Source organism: Erythrolamprus reginae, chromosome 2 (genome assembly GCF_031021105.1).
Source record: "Erythrolamprus reginae isolate rEryReg1 chromosome 2, rEryReg1.hap1, whole genome shotgun sequence".
NCBI classification, from domain to species: Eukaryota; Metazoa; Chordata; class Lepidosauria; order Squamata; family Dipsadidae; genus Erythrolamprus; species Erythrolamprus reginae.
In genome coordinates this window covers 262,514,825-262,539,088 of record NC_091951.1, presented here as the reverse complement: position 1 = coordinate 262,539,088, position 24,264 = coordinate 262,514,825, and the positions used below count along the sequence as shown (strand labels likewise).

The following is a 24,264-nucleotide window of genomic DNA, read 5'->3' as shown; positions in this document are numbered from 1 at the left end:
AGCGAATTTATTTATCCCATTGGAAATAAAGAAAATAGATTTAATTGGTTCCCAGCGAGTTAACAGGGGCTGGGAACCAATTAAATCCATTTCCATTATTTCCTATGGGATAAATAAATTCGGTACTCGACCAAATCGGTTCTCGACCACACTTCTGGAACGAATTGTGGTCGAGTACCGAGGTACCACTGTATTAATAATACTGAATTTTCTGATTTGTGCAAGAAATATAATATAATATAAATATAAATAATGTAGCAAGCCTGATAAGTGTTGCTTTGTAATTAGCACTATTTGTTTTTCCTTTCTACTGCTGCATTTATTTATTTATTTTAATATAAGTTATGGCACACTGGTTTTTATTTTTGCCACATCTGGAACTTGATTGAGGATATACATAGTAAGAATCATTTGGGAACAGAATCTCCCCATCCAGTTTCTAAACAGTTGTTGATCTTTTTAATACTGTATATCTTTTCAGTATACCAAAGGGAAAATAATGATGTTTGTTAATATGCTACTCTTGCTATATTGCTAACATGAAAATAGGATTCCTTTGATATCAATAATGTAAAAGCAGGAAGGGAAAGGTTCTTCAGAAATATTTCATCTGGAAGATATGCTACATATCTTGTAAGTAAGCAAGCATATCTAGTTTTGCTTCCATAAACACTACATCATTTAGAATAAAGTTGTCTTCATTGTTTGCGGATAAAATTTGCTGTCACTTACCATATGTTCCATGATTAATTCTGCAAGGCTGTCAGCCACAGATAATTTAATTTTCCATGCTCTAAAATGACATTCATTATTGGGACATGAAAAATTCAAATGATTAGCAGCAAATTATGACTAATAAGTGTCAATGTATTTTTGTTTTTAGAGAAAAGCAGAAGGCTGAACTCAAGGACAGGAAGGTTTTAGAGATTTTGCAAGTTAAAGACAACAAAATTCAGGAACTGGAGCAGGTTAGTATTTTATTTAAACTAAAGGTGACAATATTGTTGTTCTCATTTCTTTGAAACTGTATTACAGTGTTCCCTCGATTTTCGCGGGTTCGAACTTCGCGAATAGCCTATACCATGGTTTTTCAAAAAATATTAATTAAAAAATACTTTGTGGCTTTTTTCCTATACCACAGTTTTTCCCACCCAATGACATCATATGTCATCGCCAAACTAATAATTTTTGCAAATAAAGAACAAAAAAATAATTATTGTTAATAAATAATTATGTTTATAAATATCAGGATCACTAAGTGTCTTATTCAATGGTGAGTACCAGTTATAATGGTGAGTAAATGGTTGTTAAAGGAATGGGAAATGGTAATTTAGGGGTTTAAAGTGTTAAGGGATGGCTTGTGATTCCGTTCATAGGCCAAAAATAGTGTATTTACTTCCGCATCTCTACTTCGTGGAAATTCAACTTTCGCGGGCGGTCTCGGAACGCATCCCCCGCGGAAATCGAGGGAACACTGTACATACATTATGTTTTCTGAAATGTATATAGCTACTAGAGGTCTCGGGTTTGATCTAATTTTCTAAACATTATTAGCTAAACATTATTATTAGCTAAACATTAAAGCCGCCCCGAGTCTGCGGAGAGGGGCGGCATACAAATCTAATAAATATTATTATTATTATTATTATTATTATTATTATTATTATTATTATTATTATTATTAGCCTACTGCTCCTAATTTTCCAGAATCAAAATGGTGTGTAGAGGGATTTGGTTACATAATACTGTGATACCTCGTCTTACAAACTTAATTGGTTCCGGGATGAGGTTCTTAAGGTGAAAAGTTTGTAAGACGAAACAATGTTTCCCATAGGAATCAATGGAAAAGCGATTAATGCGTGCAAGCCCAAAATTCACCCCTTTTGCCAGCCGAAGTGTCCGATTTTGCGCTGCTGGGATTCCCCTGAGGCTCCCCTCCATGGGAAACCCCACCTCTGGACCTCTGTGTTTTTGCGCTGCTGCGATTTCACTGAGGCTCCCCTCACTGGGAAACCCCACCACCAGACTTCTGTTGCCAGCGAAGCGCACGTTTTTGCGCTGCTGGGATTCCCCTGCAGCATCACAAAAACACAGAAGTCCGGAGGTGAGGTTTTCCATGGAGGGGAGCCTCAGGGAAATCCCAGCAGCACAAAAATGGGTGCTTCGCTGGCAACGGAAGTCCGGAGGCAGGGCATCCCAGCGGTGGTGGTGGGTTTGTAAGGTGAAAATAGTTTGTAAGAAGAGGCAAAAAAATCTTAAACCCCGGGTTTGTATCTCAAAAAGTTTGTATGACGAGGCGTTTGTAAGACGAGGTATCACTGTATTGCAATTTTATATTTTATTATTTCTTCAATAGGATCTGATCAAATTTCTCCAGTCAAGAAATAAGTTATTTTCTGTAGTCAACTACTTGATTAGCCTAATTCTATAAGATATGAAACATTTGTGTTCACCTTGGAGCAATCAGACTTTTTTCTTTTTACCTCCTATTCCATTATTTCCTTCATCTGAACAAATGCTTCAATTTCCAAGTTCTTTGCAGCAAGCACAAGCAAAGACAACTTTATCTGTGCAATAAGAGAAAGAAAATGGAATACAAGTAAATCTAATTTATACTGTTCATTTTATCTTTTTTGCCTTGTCAAATGTATCTTTCTTTTACTGTATTTATGTAGAATTTTATACATAGGTTCTATATATTGGCAGGAACACATTCTTATATGGAATCATTGCTGCCTTTTTCATCACCCCCCCCCCCATATCAATATTATCCATCACTTTTCTCCCAGTATTTGCATAGTTTAAAATCACTCATTTGTCATTTTTGGGAAAATTGTAATTATATATTTTATAACATAGAAACATAGAAGATTGACGGCAGAAAAAGAGCTCATGGTCCATCTAATCTGCTCTTATACTATTTCCTGTATTTTATCTAGGATAGGGGTTTATCCTCTATCCTAGGGCTCCTTGACCTCTCAGCGGCTTTCGATACCATCGACCATGGTATCTTTCTGCACCGGCTGGAGGGTTTGGGAGTGGGAGGCACCATTTTACGATGGTTCTCCTCCTACCTTTCTGGTCGGTCGCAATTGATGTTAGTGGGGGGTCAGAGGTTGACTTCTAGACCTCTCCCTTGTGGAGTTCCTCGAGGGTCGGTCCTCTCCCCCTGCTCTTTAATATGTACATGAAACTGTTCGGTGAGATCATCCAAGGACATGGGGTGAGGTGCCATCAGTACACTGATGACACTCAGTTGTACATCTCCACCCTGTGTCCACTTGGCGAAGCAGTGAAGTGATGTGGAAGTGGACAGTGGAAGTGATGTGGAAGTGATGTGCCGGTGCCTGGAGACTGTTAGGGTCTGGATGGGTGCCAACAGGGTCAAACTCAACCCTGACAAGACGGAGTAGCTGTGGGTTTTGCCTCCCAAGGACAATTCCATCTGTCCATCCAGTACCCTGAGGGGAAAATCATTAACTCCCTCAGAGAGGGTCCGCAACTTGGGTGTCCTCCTCGATCCACAGCTGACATTAGAATACCATCTTTCAGCTGAGGCGAGGGGGGCATTTGCCCAGGTTCACCTGGTGCACCAGTTGCGGCCCTATTTGGACAGAGAGTCCCTGCTCACAATCACTCATGCCCTTATCACCTCGAGGTTCGACTACTGCAACACTCTCTTCATGGGGCTACCTTTGAAGAGTGTTCGGAAACTACAAATTGTGCAGAACACGGCCGCGCAAGCTGTCATGGATCTTCCCAGGTGCACCCATGTTTTCCCAACACTCTGCGGCCTACATTGGCTGCTGATTGGTTTCCAGACACAATTCAAAGTGTTGGGGATGACTTATAAAGCCCTACATGGCATCGGACCAGATTACTTACGGGACCGCCTTCTGCCGCACAAATCCCAGCAGCCGATAAGGTCCAACAGAGTTGGCCTTCTCCAGGTCCCATCGACCAGACAGTGTTGTCTCCGGTCCTCTGGAATCAGCTCCCTCCGGAGATTCTTACTGCCCCCACACACCTCGCTTTTTGCAAGACACTTAAGACCTATCTATGTCACCAGGCATGGGGCAGCTAGATCATGCCCCCTTCTTCTCTGAACGTTAAATGTTATGTGTGGATCTGATTGAGTAGACTGACTGTTTTTTATATAATGGGATTTCAGTTTGCTGTTTTTAACTATTAGATTTGTATACATATTGTTGTATTGCATGTTGTGAGCCGCTCTGGGTCCTTGGCAGCATACAAGTCTAATAAATAAATAATAAATAAATAATAATAATAACAATAATAATAATATGTTTATCCCAGGCATGTTTAAATTCGGTTACTCTGGATTTACCAACTACGTCTGCTGGAAGTTTGTTCTAAGCATCTACTACTCTTTCAATAAAATAATATTTTCTCACGTTGTTTCTGATCTTTCCCCCAACTAACCTCAGATTGTGCCCCTTGTTCTTGTGTTCACTTTTCCATTAAAAACACTTATGTAACCCTTTAACATATTTATTTATTTTTTTAAATGTATTTTTATTATTTTTCAAAAAGACAAACAAAGACAAACAACATTAAACATTTAAGGAGCTACCATTGCTCCGCTTGTCGTAGAAGTCTAACTAATACAAAAATATAAAACCCTAACTGTTGTCAGATCAATACAGAAATATCACACGTGTACATTACATTTTTATTAAATTTAACTCTATATTTTTTATATTAACCATGTTAATTAAATTTCTTTATCTATAGAATATTGTATACTTATTCGAAGAAATAAAATATTAATAATGCAGGAAAAAATAACACTTCTAACTTTATCATACTATGAACTAGTTCGCTCTATCTTATAATTTAACATATTTAAATGATTCTATCATGCCCTCCTTTCCTTTCCCTTCTTCCCTAAGTTTTATGCTTTAAGACCTTCCACCATTTTTGTAGCCCATCTTTGGACCTGTTCAATTTTATCAATATCTTTTTGTAGGTGAGGTCTCCAGAACTGAACACAGTATTCCAAATGTAGTCTTACCAGTGCTCTATAACTTTTTATTATAAATATTATTTCAGCTATTATATTGCACAATATTTTTATCATTGCACAACCAGCAGAGTCATGTCAGTACAGTATAACTTTCCTGACCCTGACCAGCATATTAATCTGATACAGTTGATTCAAATTTCAGGCAATCAGGAATTATATTTTCATATATGCTTTTTAATAACTTTAAACATATATGTAACAACTTGGATCTGCAACTGTAGGCTGGTGGGGCATTAGGAACAGTGTTACATTAGTGTTACTGTACAAGCTGGAAATGAAAGTAGGAATTGACAGCAATTGCCTACCTAACTTCATTTGAGTGGAATGGAATTTGGGATTCAGTCCAACATGTAAATGTTGGACTGATTGGTGGAGAGCTGATTTATGCCTCACTATTGGGAGTTTGAGGGGTTCCCCCCCTTTATTTTCTTGTTCTCAGTCAGTTATTCCTAGAAGATCATTGTCAGGATGGGAATACATGTTTGGAACAGTATTTCTCTTACTTGATTTACATAAAGGCCCAAGAGCTTTATGATAGCAGCTTTAGATTATTCATAAACAATTACCAAGTAGTGTATGCACATAGACATTTTAATTTAAATTACTGCAATGAAGAAATTAAACATTATCTTAGAAGATTTTATGTGACCACTTTTCATTGTCAATATTCATCTTTTTTTTTAATAAAAAAAACCCTGTTAATGCTAAACATAGCCACTTGGATGCAGCAGAGGATCTACTCAAAAAAGTATTAAAAGTATCTCTTACCTTGATTTTAATGTATTTGAAAATTAAAAAGCATGTTTATGAAAGTAGTGTAAATCTTATACATAAATGACAATTTCTTAACTATATAACTGGTGACTATACATAATTTTAGCCTTTGTCACTTTGTACGATTGCTATACCAGAGTCCAATGAGATATGCAACATATTGAGAAGATAATGCAAGTGTAGAGGTGAGTTGTTAGTATCTGAAGACAATTTTACCTTTTAGGAAATGGCAAGATGTCATAGATTAGGATGAGCTGGTGCATCCCATACTGTTTTGAAAAGCAAAAAATTTGCGATAGTTTGAATAGGGAACTTTGTTTATTAATAAGATTGTCAGCTTGTCAATGCAGATGGTTTAATGGATAAATGGTGAAAAGTGACAATCCATGGTTTCCTGACTAATATCCGAGAAGATATGAGATGAATTTCTACCAAAGCTATAAGAATTGCATTACTGTCCACATATATTCTGAAAAAATGTCTTTGCCATTTCATAAAGCAGAGTAACATAAACAACTTTGTCAGTGTGTATCCAATGATTACAATTGTTATATTTCTGTCAAGGAACCTTAAAAGGCATAGTTTTATATAGAAATAAAAAGAATAGCTGTTCTCAATGAACTCATAAAAGGCATTGACAACTGCTTCTTTGGGATGTCTTGTTATAATTCATAGGAAATATGATGATGGTTGTGATTGGATACACCTGCCCTGCTATATGTATTAACTAGTTGCTATAACAAGACATCTATGATGACGGTACATGTCCCAGCAACCAATCAGATCCTACAGGGTTGGCCTTCTCCGGGTCCCATCATCCAAGCAATGCCGACTGGCGGGACCGTGGGGAAGGGCCTTCTCTGTGGCAGCTCCGGTCCTCTGTAATCAAATCCGCCCAGAGATTTGCACCGCTCCCACCCTCCTGGCCTTCTGAAAGTCTTTAAAAACAAAGCTTTTACGGCAGGCCTGAGGCCATTGAGCGACAATACCCTGCTCCGGCCAGTAGTAATGAATGACAGATGGATAAATGTTTTTAATGTTGGGGTTTTAAATTTTATATTTTGTTTTATCCTGTATGCTGCTCTGAGTTCGTCAGGGGATGGGTGGCTTATAAATCGAAACAAACAAACAAACAAACAAACAAACAAACAAACAAATAAACAAACAGTAAGTGGTAGCCACAGATTAATTCATACAAATAGCTGCTTGGTAATCAGCTACTGAGTAACTAGTTGAAATACAATAATATTTTATAGATTTTTTTTTTCTATTTTACATGTTGCATCCAATTAAATTAAATATTACAATCAAAACATAGAATATCTTTTGTTTCTTTGGATTGCTGGATTATCCTTGAAATAATTTTCATTCAGTGCAGGGACTATATGGTCTGGCTGTCATTCAGTAAGGAGTAGAAACAGTGCAAAGTCTTTAGTACCACATTGGATCCAAATTTCTGGAAGGTACAGGCAAAGTACATAAGTAGAATACACTCAATTTATGTATTCTAATAATATTTGCTTCTAGTATTTTGAATTGACCTCACAGACAAGAGCTCTACAATGCAATTAAAGGTAGCTTTACTTGGCAAATGGAATTGCTTCTGGTGATATGGTGGCTGAATGTTACCATGTGACAGAAAGAGAAAGACACTACAAAGATTGGTTGGAAAATGTTTTGTTTATTAACGTTTATTGCTGTCGTATGCAAGGCTGTCGTATGAAAGGGGGATTGAGGGCTACCTGTACTTCAGCTTGGGCTTTAAAAATCTTGTTTCACTGGAATCAGACATTTTTCTTATTTTTTTTTAAATCAATACATATGCTGAACTTTAATCTTTTAAAATGAAAATGTGAAAGGAACACAAATAACTAGTATGTCAAGTTCAAAAGATAAATATTACCAAATATGTATTTTGGAATGTTTTCATATTGTATAATAGTTTGACCTATTTAGATGCTATATAACTGCAGTAAGTAAGAAATATTAAAACTATAGAAAAAGAACATAGTACTAAACTAAGCAGCATCAAATATATAGCATACTGTACGTAGAATAATTTTGTATATTCTATAATATTCATTCCTTGCTTATCACCTTTATTTGACATTTGGAGAAAGTAAAGAAAATTAATCTTTTATTTTCTTATTCAGAAAATTCCCTAGTTATGAATAAATAATGGGTTCCCAATCATTTTGGATTTCTGGACATATTGTAACATGATTGCTTTAGGGGTATACAGCTGCAAGTTTGCTTATGTAGCAAAAGATATTTCATAGAAGACAAAAAAAATCCCCAAATCAGATGTGAATCTATAATGTTCTGCCAGGTGCTTCTCATGTTTATTTTTGCGACCTGTATTTAAAAAACTCTAATTTTTCAACATTAGCTTTAATTTGTATAAGGTTGCATTTTCATTGTCATTTTTATTAGAAAGTTGACTATAATGACAGTCCATGTTCAAACATCAGCTTGATCACAGAATCCAGTGGATTACTTTTGGCCATTCCTACCTACCTAATGTTGTGATTCCATCTGAGGCTCCTCAGGGAACGGCTGACCCTCTGCCGGCTCCATGCTCAGAGGGGGAGGAGGAGGAACAGGAGGAGGAGGAGGAGGCCCAGGCAGACGGGGAGGAGGAATATCAGGCCGAGGGAGAGGGAGAACAGCCTGAGTCCCCCGGGGTGGAGCTCTCCCCAGCAAGCAGCCTGGAGTCCTTAGATGAAAATGCACAAGCCATCATCGATCTCAGGCAGAGAAGAGCAGCACAACGAAGGGGACAATTAGCCAGGTATTTCCAGCCCTAAATAGGCAACAGTTGGGTTTGGGTGTAGTTCTCCCCAGAAAGGCTGAAAAGGCAGACCCACCCTTCCTGTATTGTGGAGTATTATCTTTGGGAGTCCTGGGACCTGGCTGTGATCTTTGGAGTCTCTGGTTCTGGCTTGTGGCCTTGAAGACTGAAACCTTGGGGGGAAAGGCGTGGGTCTTAGTCTCTACAGTGGTGTGTGTGCCAGCAAGAAGTCTGCTGTATTGTCTGGCCGTCAGGACTCTGCTGTGAAGCCTCATAGCCTGCCTGTTGGGAAGAACAGGTTTTTCTCTGTGTTTATTTTTCAAACTATAAAGTGCCTTTGCTTTTACCAGCGTGTCTGGCTGTTTTTTCCAGTTGGTGTTGAAGTCTGGGGGCACCCAGACAGAACACCTAAGAGGCAAGAACAATCTATGCGGTGGGGACAAAAGCATCAGAATGACTAGGCAACTGAAGTCACACCACTTATATATCCAGTATACCAAAGGGAAAATAATGTCCATCCGGCCTTCTTTTATGGATGCTCTGCTGATTGCGGATAAAATGTGGAAAATGTCTGCATAAATTACATTGAGCTCTGAATGAAAAGGTGGAATTTAAATACAAAAAAAATTTATCACCCACCTCATTATTAACAGTTTAATAATTTCAGGATTCATACATGTCAACCAGCTTACTTATTGAAGCAATTCTAAATCAGATTGTTTACATCAAATATTCTGGAAAATGCAGAAAAAATTAGTGGCAAAATCTCTATAAAGTGTTCTGCCGGCGTGTTTCTGCCCGTAATTACAGGGTAATTAGTCCAGGAAGACACACAACACGATAAAAGGAAAACCAAAAGTTTTTATAAACAGAAAAACAGAAACAGCTCCCTTTTTAAATGTCAAAGGGATTTTCTGGTACACACAAGGCACAGGTTAAATGCAATCCAATTGCTCACCCAATAATTGGGAAATCGAGAGTCCAGAGAGTCCACACACAATCTTGAACAGCACAAAAACCACGATCTTGATGAAACAATGAATCAGATAAACTGCCATGAGGCTAAAACACCAGGCTGCACTTTTATCTGTAGCACTAATTACAGCAACCCAAACACAGGTGGCCTCATTTTCTCTTGTAATAATCCTTCAGTTGTTGTCTCCTATGCATCACTCTAAGCATGCGTGGATGTGTCATTAATTCTTGTTCAGAATCCAGGGATGATACAGATGATTGATCTCCTCCTGGGCTGTCTGCCAAACTCCCCTCTTCCCTGTCACTCACGCTTCATTGGTCAGAGGAGGCTTCGTCGGCAGATTCCATCGGGAGCAAAACAGGCCTGCGGCATGTGGCTGTCTCCCCCACATCCACCTGCACATTCCTTGGGGCAGGAGCTGGGCCATAGCTAACCACAACATAAAGTAGCATGATTTAGAATGATATTTCTCTGAAGAAAACCTTTTTTCAGATATTTCATATTCTTAGCAGAAAAATCTTGAGAGACTGCATGAAAGCCTATACAGTATGAGCCACTCATTCAGCAACTGGGAAACCTTGTTTAATTATGTGTTGGATTCCAGAGTGACGCAACTTGAAAAGCTGAGAGAGAGAGAGAGCTGAAAAGCTCTCACTGTAGACATCTCTATGTGGCAATTGTTAAGGGAGAGACTTTTATAAAATGCTTCCAGGAGAGATTTTTACTGTGCAGTCACTCTGCCTTTTTTCATAGAATGCTATGAAGAGGTTAGATGACGTTTTCCCCCACTTGTAACCTGTGCACCTTTTTTCACCACTTCTGTCATTTTTCTTTGCAAAGAAAATCTTTTTAAGGATGGGGGAATAAAAATCAAGTATAGCTGCAAAAAGCCTTTTGATGATAGAACTATGAGCCTTCCATCTGAGAACATCTACACTTTTATAGCATATACAGTGCTTTTCAGTGATCTTAACTTTTGATAGTGTTTGACTTTAGTTGAAATATCTCCACTGTTTTGAACAGATGTCAAGTTGGATGTATAGTTGAAGCTCTTTTACTTGTTCTTTTTGTTATCCCTGTAATACATTTTTGTAATTTTTAGCATAAATTTTAAGGATCATGGTTGATGTAATCTCACTCTAAAATAAAGTGACCAGATTTTAAGATTGGGAAAGAGGGACACCATTGAGTGGGGTGTGGGGGGGGGGGGGGGGTGAACTAAAAAAATTCGCAAACAAATTTCTCTTTTTTCTCTCTCTGCCTCCCTTTTTCTTACTCTCTTCATCCCTTCCTCTCTCTTTTCTCTCTCTCTTTCTCTTACTTCCTCCTTGTCTCTTTCTTTCTCTCCCCCTCCTTCCCTCCCTCTCGGTCTCTTTCTCTCTCTCTTTTCCTTCCTCTCCTTTTTTATCTCTTTTCCTTCCTCCCTTTCTCTCCCACTCTCTCTTTCTCTTTCTCTCTCTTTTTCTCTCTCTTTCTCTCTCCCCTGCTCTCTCTCTCTCTTTCTCGCTCGCTCTCTTGCCCTCTGTCTCTCTTGCTATTTCTCTTTTGTAAACCACGCTGGCAGCAATGGCACCAGGCAATAGCTGCGGGGTGGTTGGCTGCGAGTGGGAACTCAAGGTTGGAGGCACCGACAGCGACGGCTGGACGTGTTGCTGGATGCCGTACACGCGGGCGCTGTGCTGGACATGGGTGCAGGGCTGGCACTAGCCCTCTGGCTGGGCCGGAGGTGCCAGCCCCGTGCCCATGCCCAGCGCAGTGCCAGCATGTACAGCATCCAGCCGCCGCCATCAATGCCTCCGCCCTGGAGCTCCCCCTTGCAGCCGGCCACCCCCGCAGCTACTGCCTGGTGCCGCTGCTGCCGGTGTTCTCTGGCTCCTAATTTGACCCCCGCTTGGTGGCGCCACCTTTGCTGCCCACCCTGCTGCCCCGCGCCCCGCCAGAGCTGCCCAGCCTTGCTGCCTCTGCAGGCCCACCTCAGGCCTGAGTCCTTTCTGCTGCCCGAGAGCTGCAAAGCTCACCTGCCGCTGCTGGGCCCGAAAGCTCACCTGCTGCCACGGCGGGGGCGCTGCAGCTGCAGGAAAGGCCGCCTCCGAAGCCGAAGGGTTGACGCTCAGCGCCTCGAAGGGCTGTGCATGCGTTTTCTCCAAACGTTTTGCAAACTTTGCCAGGCTTCGGGACTGGATGGGTGGGGGGGGGGGGGGAGAACCAGCTCCAAAATTGGGACATTTTTGAACCACTGTGGGATGAGGGAAAAATCTTTCAAAAGCGGGACTGTCCTGCTGAAGGCGGGATGTCTGGTCACCTTACTCTAAAAAGGTATTTGTGGTCCGATAGCAAAATATGAACTGAATATATTAAAATTATCCATGATTTATCACATGTTCCAATTTATAGCATTTTGTGGTAAACTATTAATAATTGTATCAATAGTATATAATAATAATAATAATAATAATAATAATAATAACAACAACAACAACAACAACAACAACAAACTATTATTATTATTATTATTATTATTATTATTATTATTTAATAGATTTGTACGCCACCCCTCTCCGAGGACTCAGAGCAGCTCACAACAAGCAGTACATATACAAATCCAATATTAAAACAATATTTATATTTTCAAACTACCATTGCATTTAATGAAGTGTGTTCCATTTAATCTTTTAAGTTTTAACTTTAAGTAGGTATATTTTATGATTTGAGAATAAAATAACTTCTCCATACATGTTAAAATTGCTTTTGTTTGAAGGGAACTAATGGAATTTTCATATTATATATTCAGAGGAGCCCCAGTTTAGGTGGAAATAGATAATTGTTGTAGATTATCTTTGTGCACTTTTTGGTTGCATAGAGATACACATTTGTCTTTTTCCCAACAAACCAGTATACAGTAGTATTAATAGGAAATAAGACTTGATCTTGAAGATCATCTATCACCTCCTGTCATATTCCGTTCCATCTTACCACTAGGAAATTTCCCTTCATGTTCAACCACAATCACCAGAAATATCCCTTTTCATTGCATTTTTATATTGCCTTCATTTGAAGGGAGTTTCTATTTTCCTATCATATCCTCATTTTAAGACATGCAAATGCAGTATATTAAGATACACTTAATTGATGCATTTGTGCTTTGGAAGGTGGAACAAGTGTTTTCATTATACAGGATATTACTGCTGGTAAAATCGATGTTGTAGGACCTATTTATATTTGTTAATGAACTTATTTTTCCAAATGAAAGCTTCTGCAAAGTGGCTTAGAACCTAACGAACGGTTTATAAAGTAGATACAGTAATAATAAATACAAATTAAAATGTAAGGCACATGTAAAATGGCTGAAATAAGATAACTTTTGGAACTTTTGCCCCTGTTCTTTAGAATGCTTGCACAGCTGCAAGATTATACCTGAAAGAGCATGTTTTGTATGCTGATAGAATATTTTACTGTTACCTTATCATTTCATCATCTCTTCTGCTCAGAATAGTAGTGCAAGTTTGCAGTTGGGTTGACTGCAAACTTGCTCGGCTGACTCCCAAGCCGAGAGAAAACTGGTTCTCTGTGTCCATGAAAGTGGGTCCGTCCGTCCATCTCTGGGTTATTTATACTGACCTTTATCTGTGCTTCCAAAGCCCAGCTGATCAGGAGCAGCAAATTGAATTGCTGCTCCAAAGCTGTTTTCTGTACTCTTTGCCTAGTTTGCAATACGGAAGTTCTATTTCCTTTGAACTACGTATGCGCACATAGAGAAGTGGACATTCAACGAACGGACAGCGACAAAAAGTGGAATCCACCCCTGGTTGAAGACAATTATTTCCTAATGCCAATCACTGACTAGGACTTTGGTAAAAAAAAGTACCGGTACTGCTTTTTGTGGCTTGGTGATATGTGTAAATGAAATTATTATGACTTGTTCAGCAAATTATGGTTAAAAATACCTTCATGAAATAAGCTGGATATAATTTATTTAATTTTATGGTGTCCAACTCCAATTGATACATCATTATGCCATATGCTCTATTCCTTTTGTGTATTTGGTGGCCTTAATGTTAATGTCCAAATAACGGGAAAGAAAAAAATACTTGTTTTTCTCAAGGGAGGAAAATTAAGATGAATAACAATTTGGTAGACCTTCCCTTTTACAACATTGCTATTTAATTAGCTTCCAATTTTGATCTGAAGAGACTAAAGCTAATCTTTTTGTCCTAGACCTTGCAATCTTTCAAACCCATATCAGCCAATTATATTCCAAAGGGGTTAAAATAATAGTAGCTGCCTCATTATTTCTAAACTAGAAAATATTTGTCCTGCTGTGCAAATCTATATTAAAACTTGTGTTAATGTGCACAATTGAGAGCAGTGTTAACTCATGCTTTCAGCTTTTCTTAAGATTAATATTTCTGTTTTTAATTTTTATCTAATTCATTTATACAGTTTTCATATCTTGAAAAATAAAATTTAGCAATTTTATTATTTTCTGAAACACGGAGTCTCAATAAAATGCTATAGTAACGTGGGACTATTTCCTGAAATGAAAGGATCTGGTTATTAGATATTATTAATAATATCATGTACAGTTGTAAGAAATGCAGCATTTAAAAATGTTTACAATAAGTATGGCTTGGCTTCAGTTCTTTTCAGTGATATTGTTTTTGTTTAACAATGCATCTTTACTGTTTTTAGTTCTTATTTTTTATTCTGGGTTTTTCTTTTTATGTTTACTGTATATGTTTTAATGTTGATTGCCATCTTTGTGTTTTTTGCTCTTAGGTATTATCAACTGCCAAAAATCTGTATGATTACAGGTGCTTATAAAACATAAAAACTATTAAAGCCATTGATAAAAGTTTATACAAATTTCAATTCAGTTTATCTAGGTTACTGCCTCTATGCGTTTCCTCCAATATTATTAGAAACCAGTGAATTTTAACTTGTTATCTGTTACACCACTCAATTAAACCTAATTCCATTAAATTATTCTCATGGAAATAATCTGTATAACTCAAATGAGAGCCTATGGTATGATGATTGCTGTATGGCCTAGAAAAGAACTTACCTAAATAGTTACCTTTTTAACATGAATGTGCAGAAGAATAGGCCAGAATCGGTCCAAGGTTCCATGAGTCAAATCATTTTACTGGTGGGTTACACACAAATGTCATGCAAGAACCATAAGTTTTAAAGCTGGTTTTGACAGTGGAAGTTTGTTCTCTGACCTGGTGGGTTCCAAACAGTTCGTTATCAGCCTAGATAACATCTTTAGCAGATTTTAGAGGATGTCAGTGTTCTTCTGTTTATAAGGGCTTTGTGTTGTCCGTAGGTCTTGTGATGGTGAAGTCATATCAAGTCAGGTTCTTATGGTGAATCTTGTGATGTAACAGCTTGAGTCACCAGTGAGATGTTGAGATTACATTGGGTGAGGGTAATTGGGAGGTAAAGTGCTAGTTGGGGAGGGCTTGCATGGTTGCCTATACAGTTGATTTGACTTCTGAGAGGTCCGTGGGCTGATTGTAAGTCAGTGTGTCTGTTAATGAAATTGCTTGTGGAGTGCCAGATTTCTATGAGCTCACGAGCATGGCGAATGATTTTTGTACTGCTCCCATCGAATTAATGCTGTTTTGTATCAGCGTGGTAGAGATTAGGGATATGGAATTGTGGTGTTTGCCTGTCAGCTGGTGTTCATGGATCCTGTTTTTTAACTGATGTGATGTTTGTCCCACATAGAATTGGTTGCAATTATTAGTTGATCTTGTAAATTACATTGTTTCTTTCATCTTTCTGTATCTTGTCTTTGGTTCTGGATAATTCCTGGTGGAATGCGTCTGTGGGCTTGTGAGCTATTGCTATTCGTAGGCTTCTAGGAACCAGCACTTCACCTCCCAATGTATTTATTTATTTATTTATTCGATTTTTATACCGCCCTTCTCCTTAGACTCAGGGCTGCTTACAACATGTTAGCAATAGCACTTTTTAACAGAGCCAGCATATTGTCCCCACAATCCGGGTCCTCATTTTACCCACCTCGGAAGGATGGAAGGCTGAGTCAACCTTGAGCCGGTGATGAGATTTGAACCACTGACCTTCAGATCTATAGTCAGCTTCAGTGGCCTGCACTACAGCACTCTACCTGCTGCGCCACCCTGGCCCAATGTCCCTCACCTGACATAACCTCTACATCACAAGACTCACACTTGCAATCCACACTTGACCCATCACAAGACCCTGACCTGATGTGAACCTCACCTGACTTTCACCATCACAAGACCTACTGACCACATGAAATCCTTATAAAAGAAGAACACTGACCTCCTAAATTCCACTGAAGATGTTTCCCAGCTTGATAGTGAAATGTTTGGAAACCAACTCACAAGCTTGGAAAATGAATTTCCACCCTCATCCTAAACTTGAGCTACAGATATTTGCCACTATTATTGTCGTTGTCCCCCCCCCCCCCAGCAAAGGAACATGGGTCAGGGTTGCTTGCTAAATTAGTCTGTAGTCAACTGTGACTAATCAAGAAATATGCTTCCTTGTTTGGTGAGAACCTGAAAGAACAGCTCTGCTCTGCTCTCCTGCCAGGCTTAGGGGCTGGAAAGCTTTATGTCATCCTCATTTGACTGCTACAGCTATTTAGGCAGTGCTTGTTTTTCTATCAACCGGAAGTGATCTGTGTCTCCATTCTATGGATTCTGCTGAAGCCTCTCTTTTTGTCTCTGTTTAAGCCCTTACCCATGACCAAATAAAAACATGCTAATGGAGGGATGGACTGACTTACAATGTTATTAAATTGTCTTGATAAGAGATAAAGCACCTTAAATTTACTTTCTTCCTAGCATTTCTTGCAAGAGCAGGCTCTTGTTTTTGAGAAAGGATGGGGAAATCAATCAAGTATGGATCCATGTGCTGCAATAGGAATTAACTAATAAGCTTGTCACCCAAGCCCAGCACCAGACCAGAGTGACTGGCCCAGAGTCGCCCAGATGGCTTTCATGTCTAAGACAGAACTAAAACTTAGTTTCCTGATTTCTAAGCCGTTGCCTAAATCACTAGATGAAACTGAAAGGATATATCATTTTAAACGTTTCTGTAGTACAGTGCTCCCTCGATTTTCGCGGGTTCGAACTTCGCGAATAGCCTATACCACGGTTTTTCAAAAAATATTAATTAAAAAAATACTTCGTGGTTTCCCCCCCCTATACCACGGTTTTTCCCACCCAATGACATCATATGTCATTGCCAAACTAATAATTTTTTGCAAATAAATAACAAAAAAAGTAATTATTGTTAATAAATAATTATGTTTATAAATATCAGGATCACTAAGTGTCTTATTTAATGCTGAGTACCAGTAATAATGGTGAGTAAATGGTTGTTAAGGGAATGGGAAATGGTAATTTAGGGGTTTAAAGTGTTAAGGGATGGCTTGTGATACTGTCCATAGCCAAAAAATGGTGTATTTACTTCCGCATCTCTACTTCGCGGAAATTCGACTTTCGCGGGCGGTCTCGGAACGCATCCCCCACGGAAATCGAGGAAACACTGTATTTAGTTCAATCTCTCCGATTCTCCATTTGTTAATGGCTATCACGTTTCATCCTTTTTTAAAATGAGATTTGGATTCACAAGTAGTTAACTCATACCACTTGTTCATTGGTTTCCAGTGATTTGGGCAGACTGCTCAAGGGTCTGAATATCACTTAGAAATACCACTTGAATATCACTTGGATCTGGCTAGTTATCTTATAATACCTGGCTCTGAAGCACCTCATAATAATAGTTAATTAATAGTAAAGTAAAACTACAGGGTTTCTTATTTATGCAAATTTGACATGTCTTATATTGCCAGCACTTTCAATTATCTTATACTTTAATATGCCCAGTGAGAATACAGTAATCAAATAATATTAAAATTGATATTTATTAAGCATCAAAATAGATTTACACGCTGAATCTAAAACTGCAAGACCCATCCTCGAATACAGCTCTGTTTGGAACCCATATTGCATCTCAGACATTAACACCCTTGAAAATGTCCAAAGATACTTCACCAGAAGAGCCCTTCACTCCTCCACTCAAAATAGAATACCCTACGAGACTAGACTTTCTATCCTGGGCCTAGAAAGTTTAGAATTAAGACACCTTAAACAAGATCTAAGAATTGCCCACAAGATCATATGCTGCAACGTCCTGCCTGTCGGCGACTACTTCAGCTTCAACCACAACAACACAAGAGCACACAACAGATTTAAACTTAATATTAACCGCTCCAAACTTGACTGTAAAAAATATGACTTCAGTAACCAAATTGTCGAAGCATGGAACTCATTACCGGACTCCATAGTGTCATCCCCAAACCCCCAACACTTTACCCTTAGATTATCTATGGTTGACCTATCCAGATTCCTAAGAGGTCAGTAAGGGGCGAGTACAAGTGCACTAGAGTGCCTTCCGTCCCCTGTCCTATTGCTCTCCTATATCTCCTATACCTTTCTTCTATTCCTATATCTCTTCTTCTATTCTTTCATTGATATGTTCTATTACTATATCTTATTTTCTATTATTTCTTAGATATATTTTACTATGAGTATCTCCTCTATAACCTTCATCATGCATTTTACTATGTGTATATGGATATATACCCACTAAGAGCCTCATTGTGTATTGGACAAAATAAATAAATAAAAATAAAATACAGGTGTAAGATGAAATAGCTGTTTTTCATGATTCAAGTTTATCTGAAGGACTGACTGCCATTTTATATGTTCCAAGATATTTGGCATGCTCCGGGTCCCTTCTTTTGATGGAAACCCTGGAAGCAAGCATTCCCAGTCAATCAAATAATCCCTATCACGCTTTCCTTCAAATAAACTCTAAAGACCAGGGTCTCTCCCCAGGCCTTGTAGTAGGGTGATGGGAGTCCATTTGGGTTGGTACATGGTCAGCCTGGTTGTAGGTTTTCCCCTCCAGGTGATCCATTGTTCTTTTTTTGGCTCATTATTTTCATATTTTTTGTTATTATTTGCTGCCTAGAATTGTCTGTAGTTGGGTGATCTAACCAATGGGAATGATTGATTTTTTAAATAAATAGCTTGAACTTTAAACATTAAACATTAAATTTCTTGTCTGTTTTATTTAAGTACTGTTAAATTGTCTTTCTTAGAGAATAAGAGGGCAACAAGAGGAGATAAACAACCTGGTGCAGAGGAAAATCGCTGTAGATGAAGAAAACGTTGCCTTAAAAAATGAGCTTTGCACCTTACAGAAATCTCAAGATGTAACGCAAGAACTTAAGGTACATTGACTTGCACATGGTAGGAAGATATCCTTAACTTTGAAGTTGCTGTTTAAGTTGCTGGCCTGTCTCTGTGGCATGGAAAGTGACAAGCTCAGAGGAAATATAGCCTTAGGCCTTAGATTGTACCTTTCAGTTTGCTCACAGAGGCCCAACTAGAGAAAAGATCCCTTAAAGTGAAGAATCCACACTTTATAACTTTCCAATAAATAGTTAATGATGGAAATGGAGCAAAGAAAGGAGGAGTGTGAAGATGTGGCTTCGTGTAATTAGATTCTGATGGGACTGGCATTATTAATTGATAAAGCCGAGGTCTGGGAGGATATGTCTGTGTGGGTCTCAAAAATAGCTGGGGACAGCATCAAAGGCAGTTTGATCAATTAATGGGCTCTTTGCAAATGTGTACTCATCAAAGCTGTCATCCAGCTAAAAAATATGACCCTTCCACCTGCATGAAAGAGGCCAATAAAAGTACACAGGTGACCTTGGCCATCAAATATAAAAGAAGCTGCTGTGAGGGTAAAATCTGCACAGTTTATATTGGCTGATTAGTTCCCAGTTTTTTTAAAAATATTTTCTCTCTCTTTTTTTGTTTATTGGCCCTGGTGGTACTGTTGTACAGGACACCAAGGAGTGTGCACAGAGAAAGGATGAGCAAAGCAGACTGGTTATAAAAAAACTGGAAAAGGAAAATGAGGATTTAAGTACACGCTATGCTGACCTGCTAAATGACCTAGAGAAACTGAAGAAGCAGGACTCACAATGGAGAATAGAAAAGTCTGGCATTGATGGAAAAATAAAGGTATGAAAAAGAATAGGCTCCCGGATAGAATCTTCTATTCGCGGGCTTTATGCTACATGTTATTTTCTTTAAATAACAAGTTATATATTCATAACAACCAGTGGGGACCGACATTAATTTACATTCCTTCGCTTAAAACCCCAAGCTTTTTAAAAATTGATGTTTCAAAGCAAGAAACTGACTTCAAATAGCCATCCTAAAGTGTAATCATTAAATAATAAAGGATATTTCATTCAAATATAAGGATGCATTTTTTAAAAAAAGAAGGTTGGAAATCTTCCTGTCACTCCAGGATTTTCCTACTCAATGTGATTGGCAGCACAGTCTTCTGCATAAGAATATAGAAAGGCTATTTCTCAAGCTGACCCAAAGATCCATCTTTGGAGTACTGTGTTTAGTTCTGGAGACCTCACCTACAAAAAGATATTGACAAAATTGAACGGATCCAAAGACGGGCTACAAGAATGGTGGAAGGTCTGAAGCATAAAACGTATCAGGAAAGACTTAATGAACTCTGGAGGACAGAAGGAAAAGGGGGGACATGATCAAACCATTTAAATATGTTAAAGGGTTAAATAAGGTTCAGGAGGGAAGTCTTTTTAATAGGAAAGTGAACACAAGAACAAGGAGACACAATCTGAAGTTAGTTGGGGGAAAGATCAAAGGCAACATGAGAAAATATTATTTTACTGAAAGAGTAGTAGATCCTTGGAACAAACTTCCAGCAGACGTGGTTGGTAAATCCACAGTAACTGAATTTAAACATGCCTGGGATAAACATATATCCATTGTAAGATAAAATACAGGAAATAGTATAAGGGCAGACTAGATGGACCATGAGGTCTTTTTCTGCCGTCAGTCTTCTATGTTTCTATCTTGTCAAATGTTCTGTTTCCAGTGGTAGCCAGCATATGTTGTGTATTTTGTACTTGGAAGGATTGAACTGAAGCTTTTTCTTAGGTGCACACAGTGTTAATTGAATTGAATAATATTCTGCTTATGAAGAAAGCGTGCTATAATTATCCCTAAATTTTATTACAGACTTCATAGGTTCCAGGAGACTGACTTGGCTTGTAATTAATCGGTCTGTATGTATGTATGTTCCACATGCTGCCTCTTCCATTTCATTGGGAAACAGAAAATATCTAGAGGTATGGTGGCATGCGGGCTTGTAACAGTCTGCAACTCCAGGGCTTCCTGAGGCCTCAGGCAACTGCTGTGGCAGCAGAGGCACCTTCAAACATTGTTGAAAACTGGCAGCATGAAATAGATGTCATGTACAGGCAGCCTCTAGGTTAAGAACATCCACCTTAAAGATAACTCTTAGATACAAACTATCTGTCTATTAAATGGTAGGTGGCCTTGTCCTTTCTGGAGCTTGATGAAGTGCTGAAACTGTGCAAAGCTTCGAGGAACCATTGAAGCTACAAGTTTGAACTATTTAGCCTGTTTTTAGCAGTTTTCAGCAGTTCCTGAAAGCACATTTTCAGTGCTTTGTGCGCTTGAGGAAGGAACATGCCATTTGCCATTTTTAGTCATAGGCAGTCTTTTAGTATGAGTTCTGACTTAAATACAAATTCAGGTTAAAAGCAGAGTTAGAAGTTCTTTATCCAGGTACTGCCTGTGGTTTTAAACAAATTCCAGAGCAAAAAGTAGAGAAAAAGAATCAGATTCCATGAATACCGGTATATTATTTTGCGTCAAGATACCGATGCCTACTCTGTAGTCTCTTTCGCCCTCTCTCTCATATATATCTTGATTCCTAAATTATTGTATAGTAATGATTAACAGAATGTTTGTCTCAACTGTTAACTATTCTCAATAACATCATTATATACCCTCAAAACGTCGCTACAGAGCACTGCACACCAAGACAACTAGACACAAGAACAGTTTTTTCCCGAACGCCATCACTCTACTAAACAAATAATTCCCTCAACACTGTCAGACTTTTTACTAAATCTGCACTTCTCTTTTTTTATATATTTTTATTTTATTTATATGACTTACAAACATTTAGACATCAAACAATACAACATTAAACATTTACACTTAATATATTTACAAGATTTATTTTTTAACAATTCTATTTACTATACCTTTTTCTTGATTTCCACCCAATTGTAAATTTTTCCCCACACTTTGTAATAGTCCTTATTTTGTTGATTTTGAATTTCGTATGTTAATTTGCTAAATTTGGCGCAGTCTAATATTTTTTTAATTACCGTTTCTTTGTTTGGAATCTTATCTTGTTTCCAGACTTGTGCATATGCTAATCTTGCAGCAGTAAGTAAGTGATTTATTAAGTAGTAATTTTCTTTGCTATGTTTGCCTCTAATTATGCCTAATAAATACATTTCCGGTTTTATTTCAATTTTATAGCCCAATATTTCTTCCATCCATGCCCTAATTTGAATCCAAAATTTTTTTGCTTCGTTACATTGCCACCATATGTGGTAGTATGTTCCCACTTCTTTTTTACACTTCCAACATTTGTTACTAATGTTTACATTCATTTTGGCTAGGCGTGCTGGCGCATAATGCCATCGGAAGAACATTTTATAAAGATTTTCTTTATATGGTGTTGACAAAGTCATCTTATAATTAACTGACCATAGTTTTTCCCAGTCTTCTAGCTGAATTGCATATCCAAAGTTGGTCATCCAAGATATCATGTTAGGTTTAACAATTTCTTCGATGTTTTCATAGTTTAATAGATAAATATACATTTTGGTTATAAATTTTTTGTCAGATCCTGTCAATATTTTGTCTATTTCATTTTGTTTATTACATATTCCAAATTGTACCAAGTCCCTTTTATATCTGCTTTGAATTTGGTAATATGGAAGCCAATCTATTACTATACCTTCCTCTTTAAGTCTTTCTCTAGTTTTAAGACTTCCTTTAGTATTTAATAGGGCTTCGTAGGTTATTTTTTGTTCTTGGCTTATTATGTTTGGATGAATTTGAGCTTCTAGAGTGGATAACCATCTGGGAATTTCGTTGTAATGTTTTTTCCTGACTTTCCGCCAGTGTGTCAATAGTGTATTTCGAATTTGGTGTTGTTTAAAGTGAGAATGTTTTGAGTGTTCTTTTTCCCACAAATGTGCGTGCCATCCTTCATTTATATCGTGGCCTTCTATTGTTAGAATTCTAGGATTTTCAAGGTTGACCCATTCTTTAATCCATAGTAATTTAGTGGCTTGGTAGTATATTTCTAAGTTGGGTAAACCGAATCCTCCTCTTGTTCTTAAATCTTGTAGGGCTTTCATGTTTATTCTAGGTTTTTTATTGCACCAGATAAATTTAGAAATTATTTTATTTATTTTAGCAAAGAACGATTTGTTTAGTTGTATTGGTGCTGTTTGGAAGAGATAGAGCCACCTTGGAAGTATATTAGACTTTATTGTATTGATCCTTCCCATTAAGGATAGATTTAACTTTGACCATTTTTCTAAATCTTCTTTTGTTTTTGTTAATAATTTTGTATAATTTAGTTCTTTCAGTGAAGAATACCTTGTCGTAAACCAAATCCCTAGATATTTAATTTTCTTTTCTATTTGAAAACCTGTTTCTTTTATTAATAATTTGTTTAAATCTTGATTACAATTCTTGGTTAATATTTTAGTTTTGTTCCTATTTATTTTTAAGCCGGCCACTTTCCCATAGTTCTCTAATTCTTTTACTAAATATATCATTGAGCTAACTGGATTCTCTAAGAAGAAGACCAGATCATCAGCGAAGGCCTGTGTTTTATAAATTTGTTGTTTAATTTGGGTGCCCTGTATTGATGATTCCCCTCTAATTCGGTTTAATAGTATTTCTATAGACATTATATATATTAAGGGAGATAGTGGACAGCCTTGTCTCACTCCTTTTTTAATATCGAATGTATTGGTTAAATCTCCATTTATAATTATCCTTGCCTTTTGTTTGGAGTATATTTTATTTATTGTATTTTCAAAGTTCTCTCCTAAATCCATAGTATTTATTAATTTTTTGAAAAAGTTCCAATTGAGGTTATCGAAGGCTTTCTCAGCATCTAGAAATAGCATTGCAAACTCCTTATCATTATGGCTTTCATAATATTCTAGCATATTTAATGTAATTCTTATATTATTTCTAATTTGTCTGTTAGGTAAGAAACCATTCTGATCAGAGTGTATTATTTTGTTTAATATTTTTTTAAATCTGTCTGCTATTATTGCCATATAGATTTTGTAGTCTACATTTAACAGGGATATTGGTCTATAATTCCTAATATACTTTGGATCTGTGTCTTCTTTATGTATCAGCGTTATGTTAGCTTCTTGGCCATGATACCGGGCATTCTCCGTTCGTTAACATTTTATTATAAATTTCTAATAATAATTCTCCCGTTACATGGAATGTTGCTTTATAGAATTCAATTGGGAAGCCATCTGGGCCTGGTGTTTTATTATTATTCTGTTTCATAATTGTTCTTTCCAATTCTTCTTTTGTTATTTCTTTGTTTAATATTTCTTTATCTTCTTTACTTATTAAATTGATTTTACATGTCTCTAAATATTTTAATATATCTTCTTCCTTAATATTT

The 24,264-nt window shown here is 37.5% G+C and overlaps 1 protein-coding gene across 2 annotated transcripts in view; it reads left to right on the top strand.

Moving 5' to 3' along the window:
• CNTLN (centlein) overlaps positions 1 to 24,264 on the top strand; it is a 243,510-nt gene that overhangs the window by 44,761 nt on the left and 174,485 nt on the right. For both annotated transcript variants that reach the window (XM_070742532.1, XM_070742531.1), the window contains exons 3-5: positions 884 to 968; positions 18,755 to 18,886; positions 19,509 to 19,688. In XM_070742532.1, coding sequence (XP_070598633.1) covers positions 884 to 968; positions 18,755 to 18,886; positions 19,509 to 19,688 — 397 coding nt within the window. The remainder of the gene's footprint in view (positions 1 to 883; positions 969 to 18,754; positions 18,887 to 19,508; positions 19,689 to 24,264) is intronic.